We start from the raw sequence: 25,542 nt of genomic DNA on the forward strand, positions 1-25,542 counted from the left end.
CTGTCGCCTTGCCTCCGGGGAAGATTAGTAATGCCAACCGCTTCTCCAGGATGTAGGGCTGTCCCTTGGCGGCGTTCTTCCCAAAACCGCCGACCCAGGCCCGCAGGGTAGCCAGTGCGGTATCCCTTACTGCCGGCGCCTGGAAGAGAGGGCGTAGTTTAGATTTAAGAATCACTTAAAACTAAAACTTAAAGTATAACTTAAACTAGATGCCTTAAGTTAAAATAAATGATGAAAACTTAAGCACTAAAAAAGAAGCGGAGCAGCTACTGGAGATGGAATACTTACCCCTTCCAAAATGCTGGCTCCCCCAGATCGGTTAAACATATGGTACACGTCTCATGGTACCAGACCTGGATGTCCCCGTGCGGAGTCGCGCATGGAGCATGGACCGGCAAACTTCGTGTCCACATGGGTCCTGAAGTGTGGCGGAACATCCCGGATGCTCACAGTTGGTGGCCTGTAAGTGGGAAGACACATGAGTATCTTAAAAAGCATCACTTACAGACTAAAGGACAGAAGAACTCCGTTGCATGCCGGAGCTCGGAAAAAATTTGGGCATAACCCCTCCCTGCATCGCCTGAATAGGCTATAATCCCGGAGAGATCCGGTAAGACATGTAAGGGAGGGGGGATGGTTTAAGGTACTTAAGATAAACTTATAGATAACTTAAACCTAAACACAAACGAACCGGACTAGGTCCAGTGCGTAGCGGAGTGTAGTAACTCAGCAATACGGTAAGGTTAGTAGTGACCCACTGTATGTTCCGGTCCACTCTGCTGGGTGGACTAACATCTTTCCGCTGGATACCAGGACTCCGATCAGGAAGGAGCCCTAGTAAGGTGGGAAAGGGCGAGAAGACATACAGGCTCGAGCTAGCCCGGAGCGACAAGGTAGCAACGGAGGGGGGGAAAGGCCAGAGCCCCCCCACAACGTACCACCGCCGGACCGAGAAGCCGGAGAGGTCGAGACCATCTGGGTCTGTCCCGACTCCCTAGCCCCTCCGCCAGAGGGGAGAGAGGGAGGCAGGCTCGGGTATGCGGAGCGAGCATGGGCAGACCGACCCACCCCCGCCCGACTCTATGGAAGAGCGGGAGGGGGGGGAAGGGTGACTGGGCAGGCGTCTGGCTGTCCCGTGATCACGTAGTGACCACGAGGCGGTAAGACCAAAATACGACAACTAAGCCTAGGACAACCAACTGATCAGAGAGATGCTATCGGGAAGCAACTTGAACTGAAAAGCGGTAGCATATAGGCCCACTGGGCCAAAACCAACTGATCAGAGAGATGCTATAGGGAAGCAACCGAACTGAAGAGCGGTAGTATAGGCTCAAAGAGCCAGGGCCTAGGCTAAGCCAGACGCCTAACTAACCTAACTAAAACAAAATACATAATATAAATAAATAAAAATGAAAGAAAGAAAGCAATATAGTAGGAGAAAAAATCCAGGAGTGTACGACTAACCCGAAGGCAAGTCTACCACTCAAAGCTAGTCAGAGGCCGATACTAAGAACCTGGACTAGGGTCTGGATAGAAGAAGCCTACATAAGGTAAAATACATGCAGCATGACAAAACCTGAGTAGACCGTACCCTAAGTAAAGCGATAATAATATAGAGCGTACATAAATAAGGAGGTGTTCTAGGTATGGGAGACCAAGAACGAACCCACCACGAGGCAGAACCATGCTGCCATGCTTCCGACCCCGAGATCGTATTTATACCTAAAAAACGGCAACAAATACTGTCTCAGGGCCGGAAAAACCAACTAACCGTAATACTGAGTACTTAACTTAGCTGCTGCGATAGCTGCACGCTCCATTATAGAAAATCCAACGAAAGGGCACAAAAAACACAGAGAGAAAAATAACACGTGTGACTCGTGTGCGCTAACTGAAAAGGATGGCCACCAGAGGCGCAGCAGTCGGCAGCATGGGATGGAGTAGTAGTAGTACGGGCTGCTCACTCTGTGGGTCGGCTCCCCTCTTGGAGGGTTTTTGTAGTGGGAGATTTCTATTGGCATTTGGCTCGTGGTAGTGGTCTCACTCGCCTAGTGTTCATACCGACACCCTCCTGGAGGGTGAGCGAGTCAGTTGTACTGACCTTTTTCTTTATTTTATTTATTCTCTGGTATGTGTTAGTACATTTACCCTAGAAATAATAGATTAAAGGATATTTCGCGCAGCGACACGAGCTGAGCCCAGAAAAACTTTGTTTTAACATAAAAACATAATTTTAACTTCAAGATCAGTACTTCAAGCGCCAGACTTCTACGAGAAATTTGTGATACAAGTTGATGCTTCTGACTGTGGCATTGGAGCTGTTCTACTTCAAGAAGTTGAAAATAATATCTACCATCCTGTGTGCTTCATGTCTTCAAAACTGAAAAAACATCAGAAAGTATACTCGACAATCGAGAAGGAAACTTGAGCCTTAATCACCGCATTGAAAAAGTTTGAAGTGTATGTGAACAGACCTAGGAATGAAGAAATTTTAGTGTTGTCTGATCACAATCCACTATCATTAATCCAGCGAATGAAAAATCATAATCAGAGACTGACCAGGTGGTCTTTGTGCCTGCAGCAGTATAACATAAGAGTGCAGCACATTACGTAGTGGCAAAAACAATGTATAGTTGCTGATTATTTATCTTGTTGCGAATCGTTGGATTCAACACCGTGATAAACAATCTTCTTGGGGGAGGTATATTATATGTTGCTACTTTCAAAATATATATATCCCCTCTTTGACTGTATAAAATGTTATATATAGAGTTTTGCAACATTTTTCAGATTCCTTAGCTAGTTAGAGTTTAGGATGTCTTAAAATGTGTATTCAGATTTCGCATAACATAATTTAAAAAGAATATATAACGTAGTATGAAAAGAGAGAGATTAACTCTGTCCATTCGAAGCTAGAGTTGTTTCAGTAACTTTTCATCGCCTTGAGATTAGAGGAACTCGAGTCTCCGTTGTGTTTTGAAAACATGTCAATCTTAATTATTGCTCGACCTCTGTCTCGATCGGGTACATGTCTTTGTTGAGCAGTGTCATGACTCGTTTTATGCGCGTACGTCTTTGCCGAAACCACATGCAGATTTCATGATTTTTCTGTAAAGTTACGTAATATTAGAAGCTTCTAGAAAGATTGCGTCATCTTTTGTATGCCCCAAAACATTTTGTGCCACCTCCACTGTGCAGCTTCCTTGAGGAAGAGAATTTCATTGTAACTTAAAACCGCATAGCGTTCAGACCTCCTCTCTCTCTCTCTCTCTCTCTCTCTCTCTCTCTCTCTCTCTCTCTCTCTAATTGATATTAACGTAATGTAAATTGGTCACTCGTAACTTTTGGATGTCAGATTTGATATTTCTTAGTTATTTAGTATTATTTAGTGTTATTTTGTGGAATCTGAACAGACATTGTACAAGTGTAACGGCGCCTATTTTTGTGAAATTGTGAATTGGTGAATTTTTTGAAGAAAGAAGTTGGTATACCAAGGTAAAGTGTGTTATATTTTTATTAGTTGCAACTAATAACTAATAGTTATAGTGGTTTGGTAAAAATTTAAACTAATATTTACATTGGCTGAAAAACAATTTACATTTTTACACATTGCAAATTTTTGTGTTTTGTGTTTGTTTCATTTGAAGTGCATTTATCCATTTTCTTATTGAAGTGTTTATTTTTGGTGCATTTATCCATTTTCTTATTGAAGTGTGTGTTTTTATTTTATGTTCTGTGTGATTAGTGCTTTTTACAATTTTGGTATTTTCCACATTTTTCTGTGTTTTCATTTACATTCATGATTTAATTAATTAGTTATTTTCATTATTTAATCGTTGCACATTTAATTGAATTTAACACTTGTAAATTAATTTGCATTTACTTAGAATCTTTTCAAGTTTTATTGTTGTTTAGCACTTGTGAATTAATTTTCAAATTTTAAGTATTGCCTAACACTTTTTAATTTTGATTGAATTAATTTTCTTGAATTTTGTGATAAATTAATTTTGATTTAATTTTACTTAATTTAATTCGAGAATTAATTAAACTTTACTTTGTTTTCAAGTAACAGTAATTTTCCCTGATATTGTGAACTTCACTTATAATTTTGAGTTTAATAATAAATTTTTGTAATTTAAATTTTTATAAGTGTTTTCTTTATTTTATACCAGTGTATAAATGTGATTTGCTTAGGTAGAAACATAGAGTGGCAATTGATCTGTTTTCCTTCAATTTACTTGAAGTGACTTAGAACCAGGGAAGTACTTAGACTTCTGAAATCAAGGAAATACTTACTTTTAAAGTTGTTTATGGAGTGATGCCCTTTAATTAATTTAATTACTTACAAGTTACCTCAGACCTCTTTTGATGAACTTAGTCTGTTGCCTTTAGAGTATTCAGTCGTTTAGTACCTGTGATGAGGGTTCAGGTGTCTGGCTGTTGTGAGGTAACAATAAATGAATGGTATGTGTAGTAACCAGATACATGTACTACATGGCACTTCGTCACAATAGCTATACTGCTAGAGTTCAGTTCAGGTTGGATTGTGATCTTGCCTACTGGGGATTGCTACTCTGAACACCTAACCTCAGTTGCCCAACTAAGTTTATCATAACTCACTCTATCCAACGTAACCTGACCTACCCTCGTCCAGGTTCTGATCTATTGTGGTGATATAGGCTGTCATAACCTTACTTATTCTAATTGATGTTAATTTGTTGCCCTGTTTAGGTTTTGAATGATCTATGTGGTGGACAGCAATCCCTGACTAATTGTAGCTACTGTAGATTAACATTGCAAGATTTGCCGTATGATCTTGTAAGATTTATGAATCACTTGTTTTAGACCTTATGGAAGCGTAGACCTTAAATGAATATAGTGCTACCTCAGTTCCATGTTGCCACAGGAACTTTCACCAATTCACGAGTTTTTGTATGGGCTGCATCTCTGAAATGATCACCAATTCACTTTTTTTCATATTAGATTATAAGCATTTTACTCTAAGGGGTACATGGTATTTGGCAGTGATAGGTAAGTGTTTTTAGAAGGAATTTTGCATTTCCACAGTCGGTTCTGGAACATATCCCCATGAAAAAGTAGGTTGTCACTGTAGGAATTTATTTTTATTTTTGCGGAAGCTTTTCACAAACAACTTTTCTCTGTTATTGGAAAAGTATGAGATTAAGTATGTTAGTATACAAGGTTATACTATTATGTAAAATTTTAAGTTAGAAATGAGAAATCTTGTGCCATCAGTATTAACCTTATATTGTTTATTTGAATTCCAGTCTTTCTTTTATAGGTTGTGATAACTCCGTACTTGAATGATCGTAGAGGTGAAGAGGTTGAAGTATTATCATCAACTTTGGTGTCTGCTGGTCCAGGAGTGTGCCCATTTGAACGCAGACATCAACATACTGAAGTACCAGCTGGTGAAAAAAGGTATTGCTTGTTATTCATAGAGAGCAGGATAAATTTAATTTGTTTGGTTTTGTGGCACCTTAACATTTGCTTTTCAACAGTATAAATAGATTTGCCATGCAAAGGATGAGTGTGTTAATCATAATCAGAATACAATACTTCCTGAAGAAAGGGTCCAAACATGAGAGAGACTATTAACTTACCTTATAAATCCTTCCCTTTCACCTCTCAAAAAATCTAAAGTATTAAGTATAGAAATTCTCATGTTTGGCTAATCCAGTAACATTACCAGTGATCCAACATGTGCTAAAAGGATCCCTTTTGGCTAAATTTTGAAACATAGCAGGTATGTAACTTAGGAGCAAAGTAATCAGCATCTTTACAAAAACAAGGAAAAATAGCATTGAAGATTAATCATTGGACTAATAAGCAAAACTAATCTGTTCAGCATCTGGAAAATGAACACGAGACATAGTGAGTTTTACCATAGATTGGTTACTGTCACATAGTCAGAAGGTTACTTTTTCCTTTTGACATTTAATGATTAAACCATTTGGTTTAAAGGTGGCATTGAAAAAATTAGTTTTATCTCAGAATGCAGGTTTGAGAGTAACCTACTTTCAGATGTACTGAATGTACCTCACATGGCTTTTATAGTAGTATTTTATCAATGGTAATCTTTTTCTTCAATTACAGCTTACGAGTAATTTCATATAATATCCTTGCGGATTTATATGCAGATGGTGATTTTGCCAGAAAGCATCTGTTCCCTACATGCCCATCTTATGCTATGGACATTGATTACAGAAAGCAGCTTCTCATCAAGGAGATATTGGGTGAGTATAATAATAAAGAATTTTTTAAAATTTCTTTTGAGACCTAAACCTATTATGAAGTTATGTGTTGTCTCATATCAATAGCAAATTTTGGATTTAGGGTTTCGTTTGTGATAGGAGAATGTTTAATATGAAAATAATAGCAATCATGAAAAATTTAAATGTTAGTTTGCTATGTTGGCCATAAGCCCTTGAGCAGCTTAGAATCCCTGCCCCCCCCCTGTGTTGTGCCAGTTATGGCATATGGTTTTATCATTTTAAATAGCAACTGAGAGCCCGGTAAATATGTTGTCACTTCTTCATAAACCCACTATTTCATCTACACAATAAGTAGGGTGAAATCAAAGGCATGGCATACATGTTCACACATCTGTATATCAGGTCAAAGATGAACACAATGGAAGGCTGTCCACTGCAGCATTTTAATTCTTAAAGTTGTAAAATTTTTCACAATGTAGGCATTACTTAAGGTTCTTAGCTGCGTCCCTACAGCCCCTAGCTGCAACTACGTACTTTCATTCCTTGTGCTGTACCTCTGTTCATATTCTCTTTCTTCCATCTTACTGCTACCCTCTCCTAACAATTGTTTCATAGTGCAACTCTGAGGTTTTCCTCCTGTAACACCTTTCAAACCTTTTACTGTCAATTTCCGTTACAGTGCTGAATGGCCTGAGTTGCCCCAGTGCTTGGTATAATGCCAAAAATCTATATAAATCAAATCAAATCAGACAATGCTCACTAGTTTTTCCAGCTGGAGAAGGAAAACATATGCATAGCTATGACCATTCTATGAAATATACTACTATGGCTGCAATTAAGGTTACAGAAGTACAGTGTACTGTGTATGCAAAGGAAGTGGAAATAGCATTCAAGAATTTGAAGTGTTTGTTTTCCGAAACAAGAAAAGAAAAAGAGGGAAAATGGTTATAATCTGATGCATTTATTTTGTGCATTTTATGGCTAACAGTACTATTACTTGAATAATGTTGAGCTGACATATGATAAAGCAATATCATGATCATTATTGAATAAAAGACACAAGTTATTAACACTTCAGCACTGGCAACTTTGTGGAAGTCACTGCTCATGGTCACTTCTGTAAATATCGAGAATTATAGCTAGTTATACTACAGGCAGTCCCCGGGTTACGACGTTCCGAGATTAAGGCGCTTCTCAATTATATTCATCAGACATTATTTCCAGGGTTAGGACGCCTACAACGCTCATCTGGCAGATGAAATATGACACCAAAAATGCAAAATAATCAATATTTGAAGGTTTTTTTGATGAAAAATGCTATAAGAATGCAGTTTACATAGTTTTCAATGTACCCAAAGCATTAAAAGTAAGGTTTTCTTAGGATTTTTGACGATGTTCTGGCTTACGACGCGTCTCAAGAACGGAACCCCCGTCGTAACCCAGGGACTGCTTGTATTGGCTGAACTGTCTTATTGACTAATCACCACTTCAGTTACTGTGTAACAATTTAATTCTTGGCTAGTTTTTTCAAACTGGACTGGTGGTAAAAGTGTGTTTATTAAGTTATTTTACATAAAGAGATTTATCACAAGTTAAAGGTACTTTGGAAATGTAAAATTTTATATCTATTGTAAGTACAATTTTTTTGCAGGATACAATGGTGATCTTATCTGTATGCAAGAAGTAGATGAGAAGGTTTTTAATTATGATCTTGAGCCAGTGTTGAGTAACATTGGGTTTGAAGGCCATTTTGATGCAAAAGCAGGTCAAGTCACGGAGGGACTAGCGGTGTTTTATAGGACAGAGAAGTTAAGGTAAGAATCTAATTACTGAACTGGAAATTCCTTTCATATGCTGATTTTAGAAATATAGAAATTGTGAGGTTAATTTAATTGATGAAGTAACCTGAGACACTTTGATTGGGTGAGTTTGCATGTTTTTCTATGGGTTGTGTTTGTTGCAGTTATGCTTTACAGAATGAAAGTGTATCTATCTGTCAGTGTGTGGAACAACTTAGTCAAAGTGGTTGTCACAATATTAGTCCTGTGCCAAGTGGCGACCATCTACAAAGTGTCCTAAAACATTGGTCATGTTGTAACCTCAGTACCACAGTCTGATCTAGGGTTGGGTATTAGGGTTCTCTTGCAAAGGGAAAAGTGCAGACAGCAAAGTAACTGTGTGATTGCTATGGGAACGGGATGAAGTCAGTGATATGTACTGGTTGCAGTAGGTTATGTCGCAAGATATACTGAGGATTATACCATGAATTAAGAGCTTTTTTATGCATAAATATGTTAGAGAGGCAAATGGGCAGTTATTAGAAGAGGCAGAACACATCTTGTTCCCATTGAAATACTTCTATAAAGCGTGGATTGAAAGCCCATGAAGAAAGTACATATAACTACAGCCTGGATGAAATGGAATGAGATTAAAATATCCAATTAATAGAAATAGTAGACTTGTAACATAAGGCCTTCATTACTCTGCACATTGGCAACAGGGAGGCAATAAAATGTTGAAGGTTTACAGCCATTGTCTTTTGGTAAGATTGTATCACAAATGAGGAAGTGGCAGAGAGATGGTGCCCAATGCCCAGGAAGGCAGAGATAGGAAAAATTAAGATGGTTCGGGTTTGTTAGGAGAAAGAATCCTAGAATTGGGGGATAGATGACAACAAAGAGCTAAGAGGCACGCCACTTAAGGAAAAAGCAGTTTTAAAAAAGTTGATGATCATGGTGAAGAGGTATGTGGACAAGTGACGAGACCTTAGGCCATTTGGAGAACAGCTGTAGAGTAATGTTCAGTGGCTGATCCAGCACTATGAAATTAGTTATTATGACAAGTTCAGTATCAACCATACCAGTTGTCAAACTTTTAGGGTAGTCATTGAGTGAGTGCTTTGGTAAGGCTATTTGACATAATTTTTTTTTTTACTTGATAATGTAAAAATTAATAGATTGCACATTGATATCTTTGAGCATGTAAATTCAAGTGAGTTAAGGGGAGGCTGCCAATGTATGGTGTTTTTTGTAAGTTCTTTTAGTGGATTTAAGAATTTCATCAATCAAGATGTTTTCATTCAACTAATAATGTGCTTACAAGTAATTTTAACATTATCGTTAGGCTTGTGCTTTTGCATTTTTTATTTAGATATCTGTAGTATGCTGATTTTTGGTACATTTAATATGGTTGAAAGATTTGCCTGTCTCTCATCACCTGTAAAAGCCTAAAGAATTCACCATGAAGGTATCTTATCTGTAGATTTTGTGATCAGCAGTCATGTAAGCAAAGCTAACAAAATCAATAGCAAGATATGTATTGTTATGTTATCTCTACTAATTGTAATTTGAAAGTGATATTGAAATTTTATACTTTCAGGTTGCTGGAAAGAAACAGATTTGTTTTGAGCACCGAATTACAAACTAACGTCCTTTTTAGTGACATGTGGGAGAAACTGCAGACAAATGAAAAAGTGAAAGAGAGGGTGTCAGAGCGATCTACAGTGCTACAGGTTAGAATTTTTTTTTATTGGCAGATGCTAGATTCAAATATGTAGTGGGTTTGTATATATGAAACATAACTGAAATAGAAATTATGCAAAATGAAAATGGAAGAAAGAAATATTATGAGAAAATTTTTTTCTCTTAAATCTATAAAATTTTCATAATGTTCTAGGTCTCTGTGTTTGAAAGTGTGGAAGATCCTTCAAGAATAATTGTCCTTGGCAATACTCATCTCTATTTCCATCCAAATGCAGATCATATTAGAATTCTTCAGGGTGGAATATGTATGCAACTTTTACAACAAATTATTTGTCTCTGTCAGACAAAGGTAATTCAAGAGCCACTTATATTCATTTCTCTGATATTGTCTTTTCCATATCATTAGTATTAAGTAGTTTAAGCAGACCATTAAATCAAAATATTACTTTGATAGGTTTGTCAGTTTTCATAATTTACACTGAATTTCTATGTACTTTCTTGATGGGCATTTTGTGTGTCCGTAAGCATCAAAGTTGATGAAGTATTCACTTTTTATTAATAGTATTACATGATATTTTAATTTAGAGGACACTTTGAAGAACTGACTTAACTTGCATATTGTATGAATATTAACTATTTTGGAACCAGTAAGCTACTTTTGATATTGTTTACCCCCAAAATATTTTGTTTTATAGAACCAAGGGAAAGATGTAAGCTTGTTCTTTTGCGGGGACTTCAATAGCACACCAGAGTTTGGTATATATCGTTTCATGACTACACAGCTCATTGACTCAGAGGATGTTGATTGGAGTAGCTGTAAGTTTTATCATAATACAATATTGTGCTTGTATTGTATTGTTGTATCTAAGAGCTTACTTTTGTTGGAAAAAAAAAATATTTGTGAATGCCTTCTAGTGTGGTGAAATAGTCTTTTCCAGCTGTTTTTTTCAATGCTCTTTCATTTCTTGAGATAAAGCCTTAAAAATAGAATTAAATGAAGGTTTTAGTTGTAGGTAAGACCTTGTACTGTATTCTTGAACAAAAGAATAGTATTTTATAAATGTTGCTTCAGTTAGACAGTCTTGTTTTCCCAGTTCAGTCCAAAAAGGGCTGTTTTGATAATGCAATATTTTAAATTTTGGAAAATGAAATAAGTACCTTACTTTACACATTATAAACATAAGAATACGTAAATTAATTTTTTTTTTTTTTTTTTTTTTTTTTTTTTTTTTTTAGGTCCAGAGGAATGTATTAAAGGTGTTGAAATTTACCATAACTATGAAATGGAAAGTGCTTGTGGCTTACCACCTTATACAAATTATACTGTTGGATTCTATGGTTGTTTGGACTATATTTTTTATCAAACAGATAAATTCATTGTCAAGAAGGTAAGCATTTAACTACAAAACAGTCATTTACATGAATCTTAGAAACTTTAATCCTGAATGAAAAAATTCTCTGGTGCCTGGTTGATTGTACTGCTCATGCACCTCATAGATTCTTGTTTCAGGCAAGATAGAGCCTCACTTCTTGTGTCCAGCATGTTGACAACAAACTTCATTTACATTGTCTTTTTCATGCTCACATCTATAACAAAATAAGGGATTGTATGTCAAGCACCCTTTTGCAGCATAAACTTTGTTTAGCCAGTTTGATGCCTTCAGTCCTCCTTCATCGTTTGATTTTCATTTGTTCCGATACGTAATACAAACCATCGGTCCTTTAACAATAGGAATGTAATCAGTGGTAGCTGGAACCGGTCGTAAGCTTCCAACAAGGAGGTTCGGTAGTTAACTGCTTGTCCGACAGTCGGTGGTCACGCATGACTGAGAGGTAAAGAATCACTTTGCTTTCGGCCGCGCTGGGTGCTAGACGTGTTGTTCGCTGCTCTGCCCGCTTTTGTCATATGCTTTGGAGATACTACTTCATCGTTGTGAAGATATTATCATTTTTTTCTTATACTATGTGCTTGTGTGAAATAACGTGAGTACTTGGTCATTTTGTTGTTATTGATTACTCGTGGAAATGGATTCCCGCGAGCCGGAAAGACCCCCCTGCCCCCCGTAGATTGTGCCTTAGTGTGGAGGGCCGTAAGTGTGGGGCCTTTCGTTCCCCTTTTGAGGTGGATCCTCATGAATTTTGTACTCGGTGTCGAGGGCGTGAGTGCACTCGCACCGAGCCTTATGATGTATGTGTAATTTGGTCAGAGGAGCAGTGGGAGCGTTACGAGGGAAGGAAGAAGCCGCTTAAGCCGGCCAAGGAGTTATCGGAAGGTTCTCCAGTTACTCCTTTGGTCACGGACACGTCGTCTTCTTTACGCACTCCGTCACAGCTCCCATGTATGGCTCCTTCCCCTTCGGGGGGTGTATCTTGCTCTCTCTCTCTCTCTCTCTCTCTCTCTCTCTCTCTCTCTCTCTCTCTCTCCCTCTCCTCTCTCTCTCTCTCTCTCTCTCTCTCTCTCGTAGTAGCCATCTTGCTTGGTGGAGACGTACCCGCGTGAAGTCAGATTAATCAACAGATATCACAAGTTTAACATACGACTAGAATTTGAGAAATATCTAGAAGTGTTCGTGAACTATCGGTGATAAGATTAGTGTGAAAATAGTAGGATAAAGCGTCTTCTAAGTTAGTTTATCAAGTGTAATACTATAAATCAGAACAAGATGGCAGTAAGTTCCAACTGCGGGAAGAGGTGGCGTAATTTAGCGTGTTTAGCAGATTCGCAATACGATGAGGTAGCAGGAAGGGAACTGGCATTTCTCGTCTATGAAATCAGCAACAGTCCTAACCAAAAAGATACAAAAGCATTCATAGATATATTAGAAGGATATAATCCTTCAAACTGGAACAAATCTAATGAAAACATCTTGAAAATAATTGAAGAAGTTCCAAATAAAATCCAAGTGGTCAAGAGACTCCATAAAGAAATATACATAAACCAACATATTCCGACAAAGAAAATGAATAAGGTGAATCTTGTGAATATCCTAATTGATGCATTAGGAAAAAAGAATGCCAAAAGCATGCAAACTGTGTAAGTTTGGTATAGCATAGTCAATCCACAAAACCTAATCAGAAAATGTGCTGCATGCAACATTCCGACCCATCCACAGTGTGCTGAGGTAATACAAAGATTTGAGAAAAGATACAAGAATTTTTTGTTCAACATGTCTATCAATGGATAGACAATGTTATTAAATCAAGATTGAATGTACAAATAGTTGAGGATGAAGAAGAAGAGGAAGAGGAAGAAGAAGAAAGAAAAAGAAGAAGAGGAAACGGAAGAGAAGTAAACAAAAATGAAATGACAGAAAAAAAATAAGGAAAACTAAAGAACAAGATAAAAAAGTTATGGATGCATGAGATACTCATTGATAACTACATATGAGGCAATAAGTAAAGCAGCAATACCTACGAACAAAATAAACTTACGATATGACAACAGAAAAGCAAATCCCGAAGAGGCTCTACCCAGATCTACACAATGACGGGAAAGAGGAAAAAATAGACAAGAAAGACAAAATCTGCAACCTTTTGAAAAGAGGGAATTGCAGATTTGGAGAAAGATGTTACCTACAAACATCCTAAGATATGTCAAAACTATGAAATATATGGTAAATGTGCATACTTAGATGGATATGGGGATGATTGCAGAGATCTGCATCCAAAAATATGTAAAAACCTAAAAGAAGGAAAAGGATGTAAGTTCGACAAAAAATGCAAATATGCACCCTGTAGCCATGAATCATAATCAAATAAATAACCAACCAAGTAATAAAATCCAAAATAAGAAAGAAACAAATAAAGAGAGAAATCAAGAATATCAGGTAAAAGAGAAAAGCAAACCACCAATGAGATATGCAGAGGTGTCAGCAAAAAATTTCAAAGCATCAGCTCCGAAATTCTACTCAAGAGATAATAACTGTATTTATTATGCAAGAGGATATTGCAGAAACGGAGAAAATTGCAGATTCAGACACAAAATGAATAATTATGATGAAGGAAGATCAAATATTATGGAAAACGTTGGATTTTTTAATGTCAGAATTTCTGGAAATGAAAAAAAGAACAACATACCAGAACAGGAAAGAGACATGGGAAAATCCTTATTACTACCATTATTAAAATGAGGAGAAAACAAAACCACAAACCATCATAGTGATGAATGCGCAGGGTTTAGTTACGAGTAACTCAAAAAGAAAAATAGAGTACTTAGAAGAACTAACCAAAATGAAAAGAAAATAGATATAATGAATATAAGTGAAACCTGGTATTCCCAAGAGACTGGGAATGATGATCAAATAAAAGGGTTTCCAAACTTATAGATCAGATAGAAAAAATAGAATCAAGGGGGAACCACAATATATGGGAAAGACAAAAAACAAGGAAAAATATATGAGAAATATAGTAACTCAGAATGTGAACTAATAGCGGTAGAATTTGAATCTGAAAAATTGATGAACATAGTAATATATAGACCTCCTAATACTAAAGAGTTTGACTCAATAATTGAAAAATTGGATGATATATGTAGAAATCACAAGGACTGGACTATTCTCCTATCTGGTGACTTCAACTTTCCTTTCGTAGAATGGAAAGAACGAATAGGAGATTGTGGTTGTACTTATACTTATAAAAAAGAGAGTAATAGTAGTGCAGAAGATAAGAGGCAATTTGAAAAGCTATTAGATATGCTACTAGAATACAACATTCAACAAATAAATCACCTGCCAACAGAAGAAAGGAAAATACTTTAGACCTAGTATTTGTGAACGAGATGAATTATGTTAAAGAAATAATAGTTTATAATGCGAGTATTTCAGACCATAATGTCATAGAATTAACAGTTCATTCCAAAGCAAGTGAAATAGAGATAAGCAAGAAATGAAAAAGTGGGAAGGATATGGAAAATACAACTTCTACAGTAAAAATATAAAATGGTCAGAAATTAATGAAGAATTAAACAAAGATTGGGATAACATTTTCGTAAGTGATGACATAGGGTAAATACGGAGATATTATATAAAATATTGGAGAAAATAGTGGAAAATATATACCGAAGAAGAAAAGTAAACATCATTCATGCATACCAAGAGACAGAAGGATCTTGTTCCAGAAAATCAGAAAGTGGAAAAAAGGTCTTGCAAAAGAAAAAAATGCATGGAAAGTTATAGAACTAAAAAGTAAGATAGAAAATGCAGAACAAAAGATTATACAATCAAAAGAAAATGAAAAACGGGACTTGGAAGAAAAAACCCTATTAAATATCAAGCAAAACCCCAAACTATTATCCACTCATATGCGAAGAAGATGAATAAAAGAAGAATAGAAATAGGCCCTCTGAGAATTGAAAAGGGAGATTAACGAATGAAAAAGGAAATTTGCAACATACTGGCAGAACGATATAAGAGAGAATTCACCCTAGAATAGATAATGAAGATAATGATATAGAAGTAAGGGAAGAAAAAAAAAAATAGTGAATATTTAGCTGACATAGAAATTAATGAAGCTGATATTGTGCAGGCAATTAATGAAATTAAAAATGGAGCTGCTGCAGGGCCGGATGGAGTCCCTGCTATTTTGTTAAAGAAAGTAGTTCATTCTATCGCAAAGCCACTTGCAATATTATTAAGACAAAGTGTAGATACAGGCAAGATTTATGATGAGCACAAATTAGCATATATCACCCCTACTTTCAAAAGTGGATCAAGACTAGAGGCAAGTAATTATAGGCCTGTGAGTCTAACATCACATATTATGAAAGTGTATGAAAGGGTAATGAAGAAAAATATTATGAAACATTTTAATAAAAAATAATTTGTTTAATAGAGGACAACACGGTTTCGTACCCGGAAAAAGTACACAAACCCAACTGTTAGTCCACCGTGAGAACATATTCAAAAATATGAAAAGCGGAAATGAAACAGATGTGGTTTATCTAGACTTTGCAAAAGCTTTTGACAAAGTAGACCATAATATATTAGCAAAGAAAATTAGAAAACACAATATCGTAGATAAAGTAGGAGATGGTTAAAAGAATTTTTACACAACAGAAAACAGATAGTTATTGCAAACGATGAGAAATCGGATGAAACCAAGGTAATATCCGGTGTGCCACAAGGTACGGTGCTTAGCTGCAATATTGTTTGTTATTAGATTTTGAAGAAATAGACAGTAATGTTAAGGATTCGGTAGTGAGTAGTTTCGCTGATGACACAAGAATAAGTAGAGAAATTACTTGTGATGAAGATAGGAACGCTCTACAAAGAGACCTTAACAAAGTATATGATTGGGCAGAGGTAAATAGGATGGTATTTAACTCTGATAAATTTGAATTAATAAATTATGAGACAGAGAAGGAAAGCTATATGCATATAGGGGGACCTAATAATGAGACAATCACAAATAAGGAAGCAGTTAAAGACCTTGGTGTGATGATGAATAGGAACATGTTATGCAATGATCAAATAGCAATTCTGTTGGCAAAATGTAAAGCAAAAATGGGAATGTTGTTACGGCACTTCAAAACAAGAAAAGCTGAACACATGATTATGCTTTATAAACATATGTTCGTAGTTCCACTTGAATATTGCAATATGATATGGTACCCACACTATCAAAAGGATATTGCACAAATAGAGAGTGTACAAAGGTCCTTTACAGCTAGAATAGAAGAAGTTAAGGACCTAGACTACTGGGAAAGACTACAATCCTTAAAATTATATAGTCTAGAAAGGAGAAGAGAACGCTACATGATAATTCAGGCATGGAAACAGATAGAAGGAATAACAGAAAATATCATGGAACTAAAAATATCAGAAAGAGCAAGCAGAGGTAGATTAATAGTGCCCAAAAACTATACCAGGCAAAAATAAGGAAAGCACACAGGACATTAATCCACTACGCACAGCATCGATAATGCAGCGTCTATTCAATGCGTTGCCAGCTCATCTGAGGAATATATCAGGAGTGAGCGTAGATGTGTTTAAGAATAAGCTCGACAAATATCTAAACTGCATCCCAGACCATCCAAGATTGGAAGATGCAAAATATACCGGAAGATGTACTAGCAACTCTCTGGTAGACATTAGAGGCGCCTCACACTGAGGGACCTGGGGCAACCCGAACGAACTGTAAGGTCTGTAAGGTAAGGTCTCTCCCGACACTTGCTTCCTCAGGTATGCCTGCCGCTGGGGACGATCTCGGCCAGGTTTGGTACTCGCTGGGGCTCCAGGGGGCACCGAGCGTTCAGGGGCTGCTGAGTCATCTTGCGAGGTGGTCCAGGCCGGTAACCCATGGACCTGTGACCATTAAGACTACTACGGTGTCTACGGCAGCACGTATCGATGGTGACCCCGACAGCTGCTGTGCAGGCACCGCTGTTGGGTGTGCAGAGTAGGGTCGTTATGCCGCTGCCTGGTTTTGCCGCTCTTGCTCCAGCCCCTGATTTCCGGTGTCCCAAGAGCTTGCCGTTGGATCTGCTGCCAGTGCCTAGGATGCCGCTGGTTCCTGTACCGCCTCCTGTTCCTGTGTTTGCCGCTCCCGTACTAGTTCCTGCCGCCGTCGTTCCTGCCCATGGTGTTGCTGCCCACACCCCAGGTCCCTCCGGACAGGTGCAGCCGGGCCCTGTTGCTTCGGCAGCTACCCCGGCTCCGTCCTGGATGGAGGACCTGACGGTGGTCCTGAGGAAGCTGATGAAGAAGAAGAGGAAGGTGTCGTCGTCGTCTTTGTCGTCTTCTTCGTCTTCTTTGTCGTTGTCTGCTGCTGCTTCTTCCCCTTCGACTTCCAAGGCCCCATAGCCGAGGAAGGGTCCGTCCCACTCCGGTGGGACGGTTGGGGCTTCCGCTGGTCCTTCGGGAACGGGGCCCGTCTCTCCTTCCGCAAGGAAGAAGACGACGGGGAACGGAGGGGTACCAGCTAATACCGGTACCTCCTCGCCTGGCGCCAGGAATCGTCTCGGCTTCTCGTTCGCGAGAGGTACCGAGTGTATGGTTGCCCACGGGTGACCATGCAGCCAGGGTCCAGGCAGCCGAGCCTGCTCGCCGCCAGGACCCAGGCATGGAGCGGAAGACTAGAGGGAGTCGCCCAGGTGACTCCCACCAGGCCGGCGATTGCTCTCGTAGCGATTTGCCGGTACCCAAGGTTGACGCGACGGTTCCTCCGGATTGTTCGCGGGCTGAGGCGTGGAAGAGGTCCCCACGGTTGCCAGGACCAGCCTCGGCTGGTCCAGGCACCTTGGGGCACCGTGAGGACAGGCCTCACTCCCACCACAACAGTGGACTCTACCGGTCTCCTGAACGCCCCTCGGGACCGTCGCCGTGGTTCTCGGTCCAGCGGTTCTCCCCAGGGGAGCCGCATGACCAGGCCTGCAGCTCGATCGCCACCGCAGGTTGGTGATTGCCTGCAGCCCCCCAAGCACACCAGTTCTGCCGGTGGGCGAGGGGGAGCATCAGGTCTTCCTCTCCTATCCCTTCAACTTTCTTGGGCAACACTGGGAAGAGCGAGGCGATCAGGAGTGATCGTGAGGAGTGCGCGATACACCGGGAAGAGCGAGGCGATCAGGAGTACGCTTCTCGCGGTCCCTCTACGAGGGCCTACGAACCTGGCATGGTCCTAGGACCAACCAGTTCATACGCACAAGTGGATGGAGGAGACCATGAGGGGTCTGTTGTGGTTCCTCCTGTGGAAGGAGGAGGGTCTCGGGAGGCTTTCTCTTTGGATGGGCTTGACGGTCCATCTCCGCAGGACACAGTTACTCCTGAGATTCAGAGGTCGTTTGTAGAGGTTATTGCACTGATTCGTCAGCACAATGACCTCTGGGAAGGATCGGCGCTTCCACCCTCCGAGCCTACATCTAGGCTGGAGTCGTTCTGGAGTCCTAAGAAGGAACCCAGGACGACGGTGGGTCTGCCTCGATCAGCCATGGCCGACAGTGTGCTAGGCCAGGTGGACTCTCTCGTCTCCGGACAAGAGGGTTCTCTTCGGTCCGGCAGGTCGTCCAATCCCCTTCCCCCACCTTTACTGCGACAGAGGTGATTCTACATGCCAACGGACTTCCCTCTGCCGCCCAAACAGGTTAACTCGGAGCTGGCTAGGCTAACTCCGGGGGTGTCTCTCCAACACCTGCTGTCATAGAACCTCTTGTTCTTGCAGCAAGAGGTAGTCTTGCAGTCTCCTGGCTAGACCTGTGGTCCCTCACAGTGTCTAAGGTCGCGGTCTCCTCGGGAAATATCATTCCTGAAGGGGACCTGGCTTTTGGGAGACTGTGCCAGTCTGGAGGTAGGGCGATTTCCTACTTGGCCCACCAGACGGACAACCTGTGGGCCAACCTGGTTGTGAGGCGTAAGGAGTGATTGTAACCAGCCCTCCTTCTTCCGAGGAGGAGCTGGGAAGAAGTTGAAGAGAGGAGGGAAACGCTAGGGATGGCGTTCCCCCTCACCTGCTGCCGGAAGTGGGGGGATGCCTGGCGAGCCATTGGGCAACTTGGCAGCGCTACGGAGCAGAGACCTGGATAGTGGATGTCCTTCGGGAGGGATATATACACCGTTCCAGTCCTCGTTGCTAACCCCTCACCTCCAACCCGGTCCATCTTCAGACGTACGGTACGTTCCCGGTACTGCCAGGGACGTGGCCCTTCGGCAGGAAGTAGAAGCCATGCTGAGCAAACGAGCTGTGGTGATCATATGGGATCAGTCACCTTGCTTCTACAGTCTACTTTTCCTGGTGGAGAAGTCCTCTGGGGGCTGGCGCCCGGTGATAGATCTCTCTCCCTTGAACAGATTCGTTTGCCAGACTCGGTTCACGATGGAAATGACACGTTCAGTGCTCGAGTCCATCAGGGAGAACGACTTGATGCTTTCTGTGGACCTGAAGGATGCGTATTTCCAGATACCCATTCATCAGTCCTCCAGGAAGTACCTCCGCTTCATCCTTGACGGGACAGTGTACCAGTTCAGGGCACTTTGTTTCTGTCTCTCAACCGCCCCACAGGTGTTCACGCGAGTGTTCACTCTGGTGTTGGCTTGGGCTCATTTGGTAGGGATACGTCTTCTGAGGTATCTCGACGATTGGTTGGTCCTGGCGAGCTCCCGCTCGCAGTTGCTACAGGACAGAGATCGACTCCTTGAGTTTTGCCGCGATCTGGTGATAGTGGTGAATTTCGAGAAGTCGGATCTCGAGCCCAAGCAGAGGATGAAGTACCTGGGCATGCTGATCGATATGGTAGCAGGGCGAGTCTTTCCCGCAGACTCACGGATCAGCAGGTTCAGGGAGGCAGCCGGACAGTTCCTGTCCCTACAGGAGCAGCCAGCTCAACAGTGGCAGGTCGTGATTGGTCACCTGTCGTCTCTCGAGAAGTTAGTCCCTCATGGGCGTCTTCACCTGCGGTCTCCTCAGTGGAGGCTAAAGGAGAGTTGGTCACAGGCAAGAGACCCGCCGTAATTTCCCGTGTCTCTCACGGAGGAGGTGAGGCAGTACCTAGCCTGGTGGCTGGACGGCGACGGGAACCTCGTAAGAGGAGTGCCTCTTCGCACTCCCCCCCGGAGATGTTGCTGTTTTCAGACGCGTCGACCGAGGGATGGGGCGCACACCTGGAGGAGTTGCTGGCTGTGGGTGTGTGTGGGATCATCACGACAAGCACCTTCACATCAACGTCCTGGAGCTCAAGGCAGCATTTCTCGCTCTCCAAGAGTTCCAGGACCGTCTGATGGGACACTCAGTGGTGTTGATGAGCGACAACACCACGGTAGTGGCGTATGTCAACAAACGGGGGCCTAGTGTCCCTCCTGTTGCATCAGTTAACGTTGCAGGTGCATGAGTGGGCCGTGGCTTACTCTGTAGAGCTGTCAGCTCGCTACATTCCAGGCAAGAGGAATGTAGTGGCAGACAAGCTCAGCCGTCGGAATCAGGTGATAGGAACTGAGTGGTTCCTTCACCTAGAAGTGGCGTAAAGGCTCTTCAACCTGTGGGGGCGTCCAGTCGTGGATCTGTTCGCCACCCGGCACAACAGAAAACTCCAGGTTTTTTACTCAGTTGTGCCGGACCCATGGGCAGCTGCAGAGGACGCTCTTCAACACCCGTGGGAGAACCTCTTCGTCTATGCCTTTCCCCCGTTCTGTCTGATTCGCAAGGTGATCAGCAGGGTGCTGGTCACCGCGAATCTTCGGATGATTCTGGTGGCGCCCAAATGGCCTCAGGCTGTTTGGTATCCGGGCCTGCTGGCTCTGCACGCCGAAGCACTGAGAGATTCCCCCTTGGCACAACCTCCTGTGCCAGCTACACGTGGAATGGTACCACCGGTCGGTTCGGTCCCTGTTTCTTCACGGCTGGCTGTTATCCACCATCTCTTGCGAGTGAGAGGCTTTTCTCGCCGAGCAGCAACAGAGATGGCTGGATACGTCAGGCAGTCCTCTGCAGCTGTATACCAGGGAAAGTGGCCGTCTTCTGTGGTTGGTGTCGTGGACAGGGTCTCTTTCCTCTCAGAGCCACTCTTCAGCAAGTAGCTGATTTCCTCGTCTTCCTTCGCCGAGAGAAGCTCCTCTCTGTCTCCGCAGTTAAAGGCTACAGAGCCGCCCTGGCCCTAGTCCTTAAACTGTGGGGAGTGGATATCTCTAACTCGTTCAAGATCTCCCTTCTAATGAAGAGCTTCAAGAGGTCTTGCCCACCCAGGGAACTCAGGCCCCCGTGGTGGGATGTGACTCTCGTCCTTAGGAGTTTGACTCGAAGACCCTTCGAGCCACTCTGAGAGTCGTCAGACAGGGATCTGACCCTCAAGACCCTCTTCTTGCTGGCCCTGGCATCGGCGAAGAGAGTAGGGGAACTTAATGGTCTTTCTTTCGATGTTAAACATACGAGGGGATGGGGATCTGTGACGCTCGATTTCGTCCCGGACTTCGTAGTAAAGACTCAGAATCCTTCGGTCCCTGACGACCGGTTTGAGTCATTCACAATCCCCTCCCTGAGGGACTTCACCAACAATGATGCGGATGAGATGCTGCTTTGTCCTGTGAGGGCGCTACGACGCTATCTGAAGAGAACTCGGCACCTCAGGCCTGAGTGTCAAAGCCTCTTCGTTAGCACCGGGGTTACCAAGAAGATGTCCAAGAACACACTTTCGTTCTGGCTTCGTGAGGTAATCAGGAGGCCGTACGCTGCGGATAGGAGTGACTGATCACCTGTACCCCATCCTAGTCCGGAGAGCCTACAAAGTCAGGTATTCAGGTATTGGTCCAACCCTTGCGGGGTTCCGCAAGAACTTCTCCGTGGCCCAGGTGCTGAAGGCAGGGTTTTGGACCAACCAGACCACCTTCACATCTTTTTATCTTCGGGATATCGCCTACAGGTCCTTGGATACCTTCTCCTTGTGACCCTTGGTGGCTGGTCAACAAGTTGTGTAGCTTACCCAGCACTCGAGCGGACAGAACAGCATCGCATCCTTGTGTGACTGCTTGAATGGACGAGTGAAAGAGAGTGTGACTGGCCGCGGTCGTCACTACACTGGACACGAGGCAGATGCAGGTAAGCTACGCTACTGAGCTCCGTCCTATCCCTTTCAGTAGGGATAGGAGCGGTTATCCACCACTGCCCTAACAAGCGGCGTGGTTGGTATGGTATTAGCTTCCCACCTCGGTGGTCGCGGGTTCGATTCTCAGCCATTCCATTGAGGAGTGAGAGATGTGTATTTCTGGTGATAGGAGTTCACTCTCGACGTGGTTCAAAAGTCACGTAAAGCCGTTGGTCCCGTTGCTGAATAACCACTGGTTCCATGCAACGTAAAAGCACCATACAAACAAACCTAACAAGGGGGGTGATTGGATGCCAACAAGAGACAAACCCATAACTTCATATTGGCTCTTGAAGTAGGAACTACAGTGGTCCCCCCCATATTCGCGGGGGATGCGTACCAGAACCCCCCACGAATAGTTAGAATCCGCGAATGTTTGGAACCCCCCACTAAAAGTGCTCATAAACTCCTATCCTGAACATGCAAACACCAAAGTATCCCTAAAAAGACCATCCTTCATCAAATATACATAAAATATCCTATTATGGTTTATATTAATCTTTGAAATATTATTAATACTGTTTTAAAGTAAATCTTACATTTTATGGTTATACATAAATACATACTATGTACGTACTGCATGACTTAGTTACGTATGTGAAAATAATTCAGTCCCCCCATTAGTATTCAGTCATGCACATTTTCTTTCATACTTTCATACTGTTACTATTTGAGACATCCATTTTCTTTTTACAAAGAAAGCAATTGTATGTGAAATCACAAATACCAAATGTCTACTTAAAGTATTATCCTACATCAAATATACCATTGAATTGGTATTATTAATATCATTTTTAAAGTCATCTTAAACATTTTACCATTAGAAATATATAAACAGCCAATAGCAGAGAGAGAGAGAGAGAGAGAGAGAGAGAGAGAGAGAGAGAGAGAGAGAGAGAGAGAGAGAGAGAGAGAGAGAGAGAGAGAGAATAACTCCTTACGGTTTCAATAGATTGAAATGAACGTCTGTAGGCAACTTTTTTCCCCTCCCATAAATACATATATTTCTCCAGAGAAGAGAGAAAGAGAGGACTGTGCAATTATGTTTGTCTGTCTATCAATTCTTTTGCTGAGAGCGAGAGAGATAAAAGGAAGAAATAGAAACACCAAATGTATGACAAGTATCTTGTGGAGAGAGAGAGAGAGAGAGAGAGAGAGAGAGAGAGAGAGAGAGAGAGAGAGAGAGAGAGAGAGAGAGAGAGAGAGAGAGAGAGTTGTCCTTACAGTATTTAAAAGAGAAATGGAATGATTATTGTATTTAAAATACTCAGATAATAAGTTTAATGATAAACTTATTACATACATGTCCATGAAAATGATCTCATCTCAGTAAGAGAGAGAGAGATTACATAAAACCATTAAATTTGTTGACCATTGTATGGCATTGTTACTTTCCCAGCTCCGAGCGTCACTGGAGTTATGAGGTAGGGAAATTGATACAGAAAAAGACGAAGGGAAGAATTTTCATTTGAAATTAGTTATTGTATTATTACTACTTCTAATATTATTATTATTATTATTATTATTTGAAAATAAAATAAACACGTGCATTTACCATAAAAATTCTCTCATCTCAGTAAGAAAGAGGGGTTATCCTTACAAGTGAAATGGAAAGGTAATTTTAATTTCTTTAAAATACTACCATTATGAATTTTGTAATTACAGTTTTATTATTATTATTATTATTATTTGAAGGTAGGAGACCCTCTCTCAAACATGTTTTGTTAAAGATGATGGCAGCATCAGTGGAATTGATTTTATATATGGTCTTTTCAATTCTACTTATTATTCTCTTCTCATCAGGGCTGATATTTGCTAATAGCTGGCCGATGTTCATATCTCGGTGAAAGAAATGTTTTCTAAAAATAATAATTTATTGATATGATAACAAAAGTGGTTAACAAATCTTAGTCTAAGGGCGTAACGGAATTCCAACGTTTCCAACCGTATCATCGGTTCATTTTCAAGGAAAGGTGAGCTTGAACTGATTGAAATGGGGTCGTTCGGTGGTATTTATTGTGTCCCAGGTGCTCTGTCTGATGGGCGCTGCATTTTCATTGGCTGAACAGAGGATTAAGTCCCTGAGTCAAGCCGTCTTGCAGAGGTGGAAGCTCGCACTGCTCTTCTCGTGCGGACGCTGGAGACTGGGAGCGTAGTATTGGGAAGGTCATTGCGATAGACGGGGGCACCTGATTGGCCCGTTCGATCGGCTCCTATGGTGCTGGCGGGCGGCGCCCTTCGTGCCACCGTCGGGAGGAGTGAAGTCTCTTGGGTGGTGTTGAGGCTGGGTCTCTCCTTCCCGATGTGTAGGGCCTCCAAGAGGCGGAGGCGACGGTGGTGGCTGCTGCCTTATCGATAATTCTGATATTAGGAATAATGTCATTCCTAGTTATCCTGGTATTGTGGACGTTTTTGGCATGATTATGGATGGCGCCTTCCTGAGCGTGGCAGGATATCCTCTTCGAAAATCGCATAGTCCCCGTCATACCAATGTAAGCGCCACCGGGGCATTCTTCCCGGACAGGGCATTTGTACTTGGTAGACAACGTTAGTTTTCTTGAGAGGGTCCTGCAACACGGGGGCTGGATTGTTTTTCATAATCAGGCCACTGGTCTTCTTGCTCTTGTAGTAATTATTAGTTTCACTTTTTTCGCAGGGTCCGTGGGGAGACGTTCCTTTCTATGATGGTACGAAGGCCTCGCTCGTCCTCTTTGTATTTCTTATGGAATACTCCCTTGTAAAGAGAGTGACGTCTTCAAGGGCGGTGGGACGAGGCTCCTGCTGATACCACTTATCGTGTTTCTGCGAATGCATTTAGTGATGTCCCGGTTGGGGAATACCCGTTGTTAATTAAAACTTGGGCAACACGTTCTAATTCAGTGTGCGTGTCCTTCCACGAAGAGCAGTGTGAGAGAGCTCTCCTGATGAAGGTGCTGATCGCAGTGCGCTTGTATCTCTCTGGACACTCGCTCTCGCCGTTCAGGCACATGCCCAGGTTTGTGGGTTTCGTATACACCTGTGTTACGAAGCGCTCCTCTGTTGCCCGACGAGGACGTCAAGGAAGGGGAGGCGACGGTCACGGCAATTGTTCGATGGTGAAGTTGAGTCTGCTGTGGTCGTGGAAGGCTTGTCGCAGGCGCTCTATTTTCTTCCACCGTGCTGGCGCTGATGAAAGTGTCGTCAATATACGGACGTACATAGACGGCTTCTCGATGGTTGGCGAATACCCGACGTTCCACAGCACCCATGTAGAAGTTCGCGA

At 41.7% G+C, this 25,542-nt stretch overlaps 1 protein-coding gene across 2 annotated transcripts in view; it reads left to right on the forward strand.

Annotated features, from left to right (window-relative positions):
- Positions 1-25,542, forward strand: part of LOC135222724 (2',5'-phosphodiesterase 12-like) — a 137,376-nt gene that overhangs the window by 73,919 nt on the left and 37,915 nt on the right. The window contains exons 4-10 of one of the 2 annotated variants that reach the window (XM_064260931.1): positions 5,303-5,442; positions 6,118-6,257; positions 7,888-8,050; positions 9,615-9,747; positions 9,912-10,067; positions 10,414-10,534; positions 10,955-11,106. In XM_064260931.1, coding sequence (XP_064117001.1) covers positions 5,303-5,442; positions 6,118-6,257; positions 7,888-8,050; positions 9,615-9,747; positions 9,912-10,067; positions 10,414-10,534; positions 10,955-11,106 — 1,005 coding nt within the window. Of the gene's footprint in view, positions 1-5,302; positions 5,443-6,117; positions 6,258-7,887; positions 8,051-9,614; positions 9,748-9,911; positions 10,068-10,413; positions 10,535-10,954; positions 11,148-25,542 lie in introns of those variants that run through there. The other variant, XM_064260930.1, reaches the window with a different exon arrangement.

The sequence above is a fragment of the Macrobrachium nipponense genome, chromosome 8 (assembly GCF_015104395.2).
Source record: "Macrobrachium nipponense isolate FS-2020 chromosome 8, ASM1510439v2, whole genome shotgun sequence".
NCBI lineage: Eukaryota > Metazoa > Arthropoda > Malacostraca > Decapoda > Palaemonidae > Macrobrachium > Macrobrachium nipponense.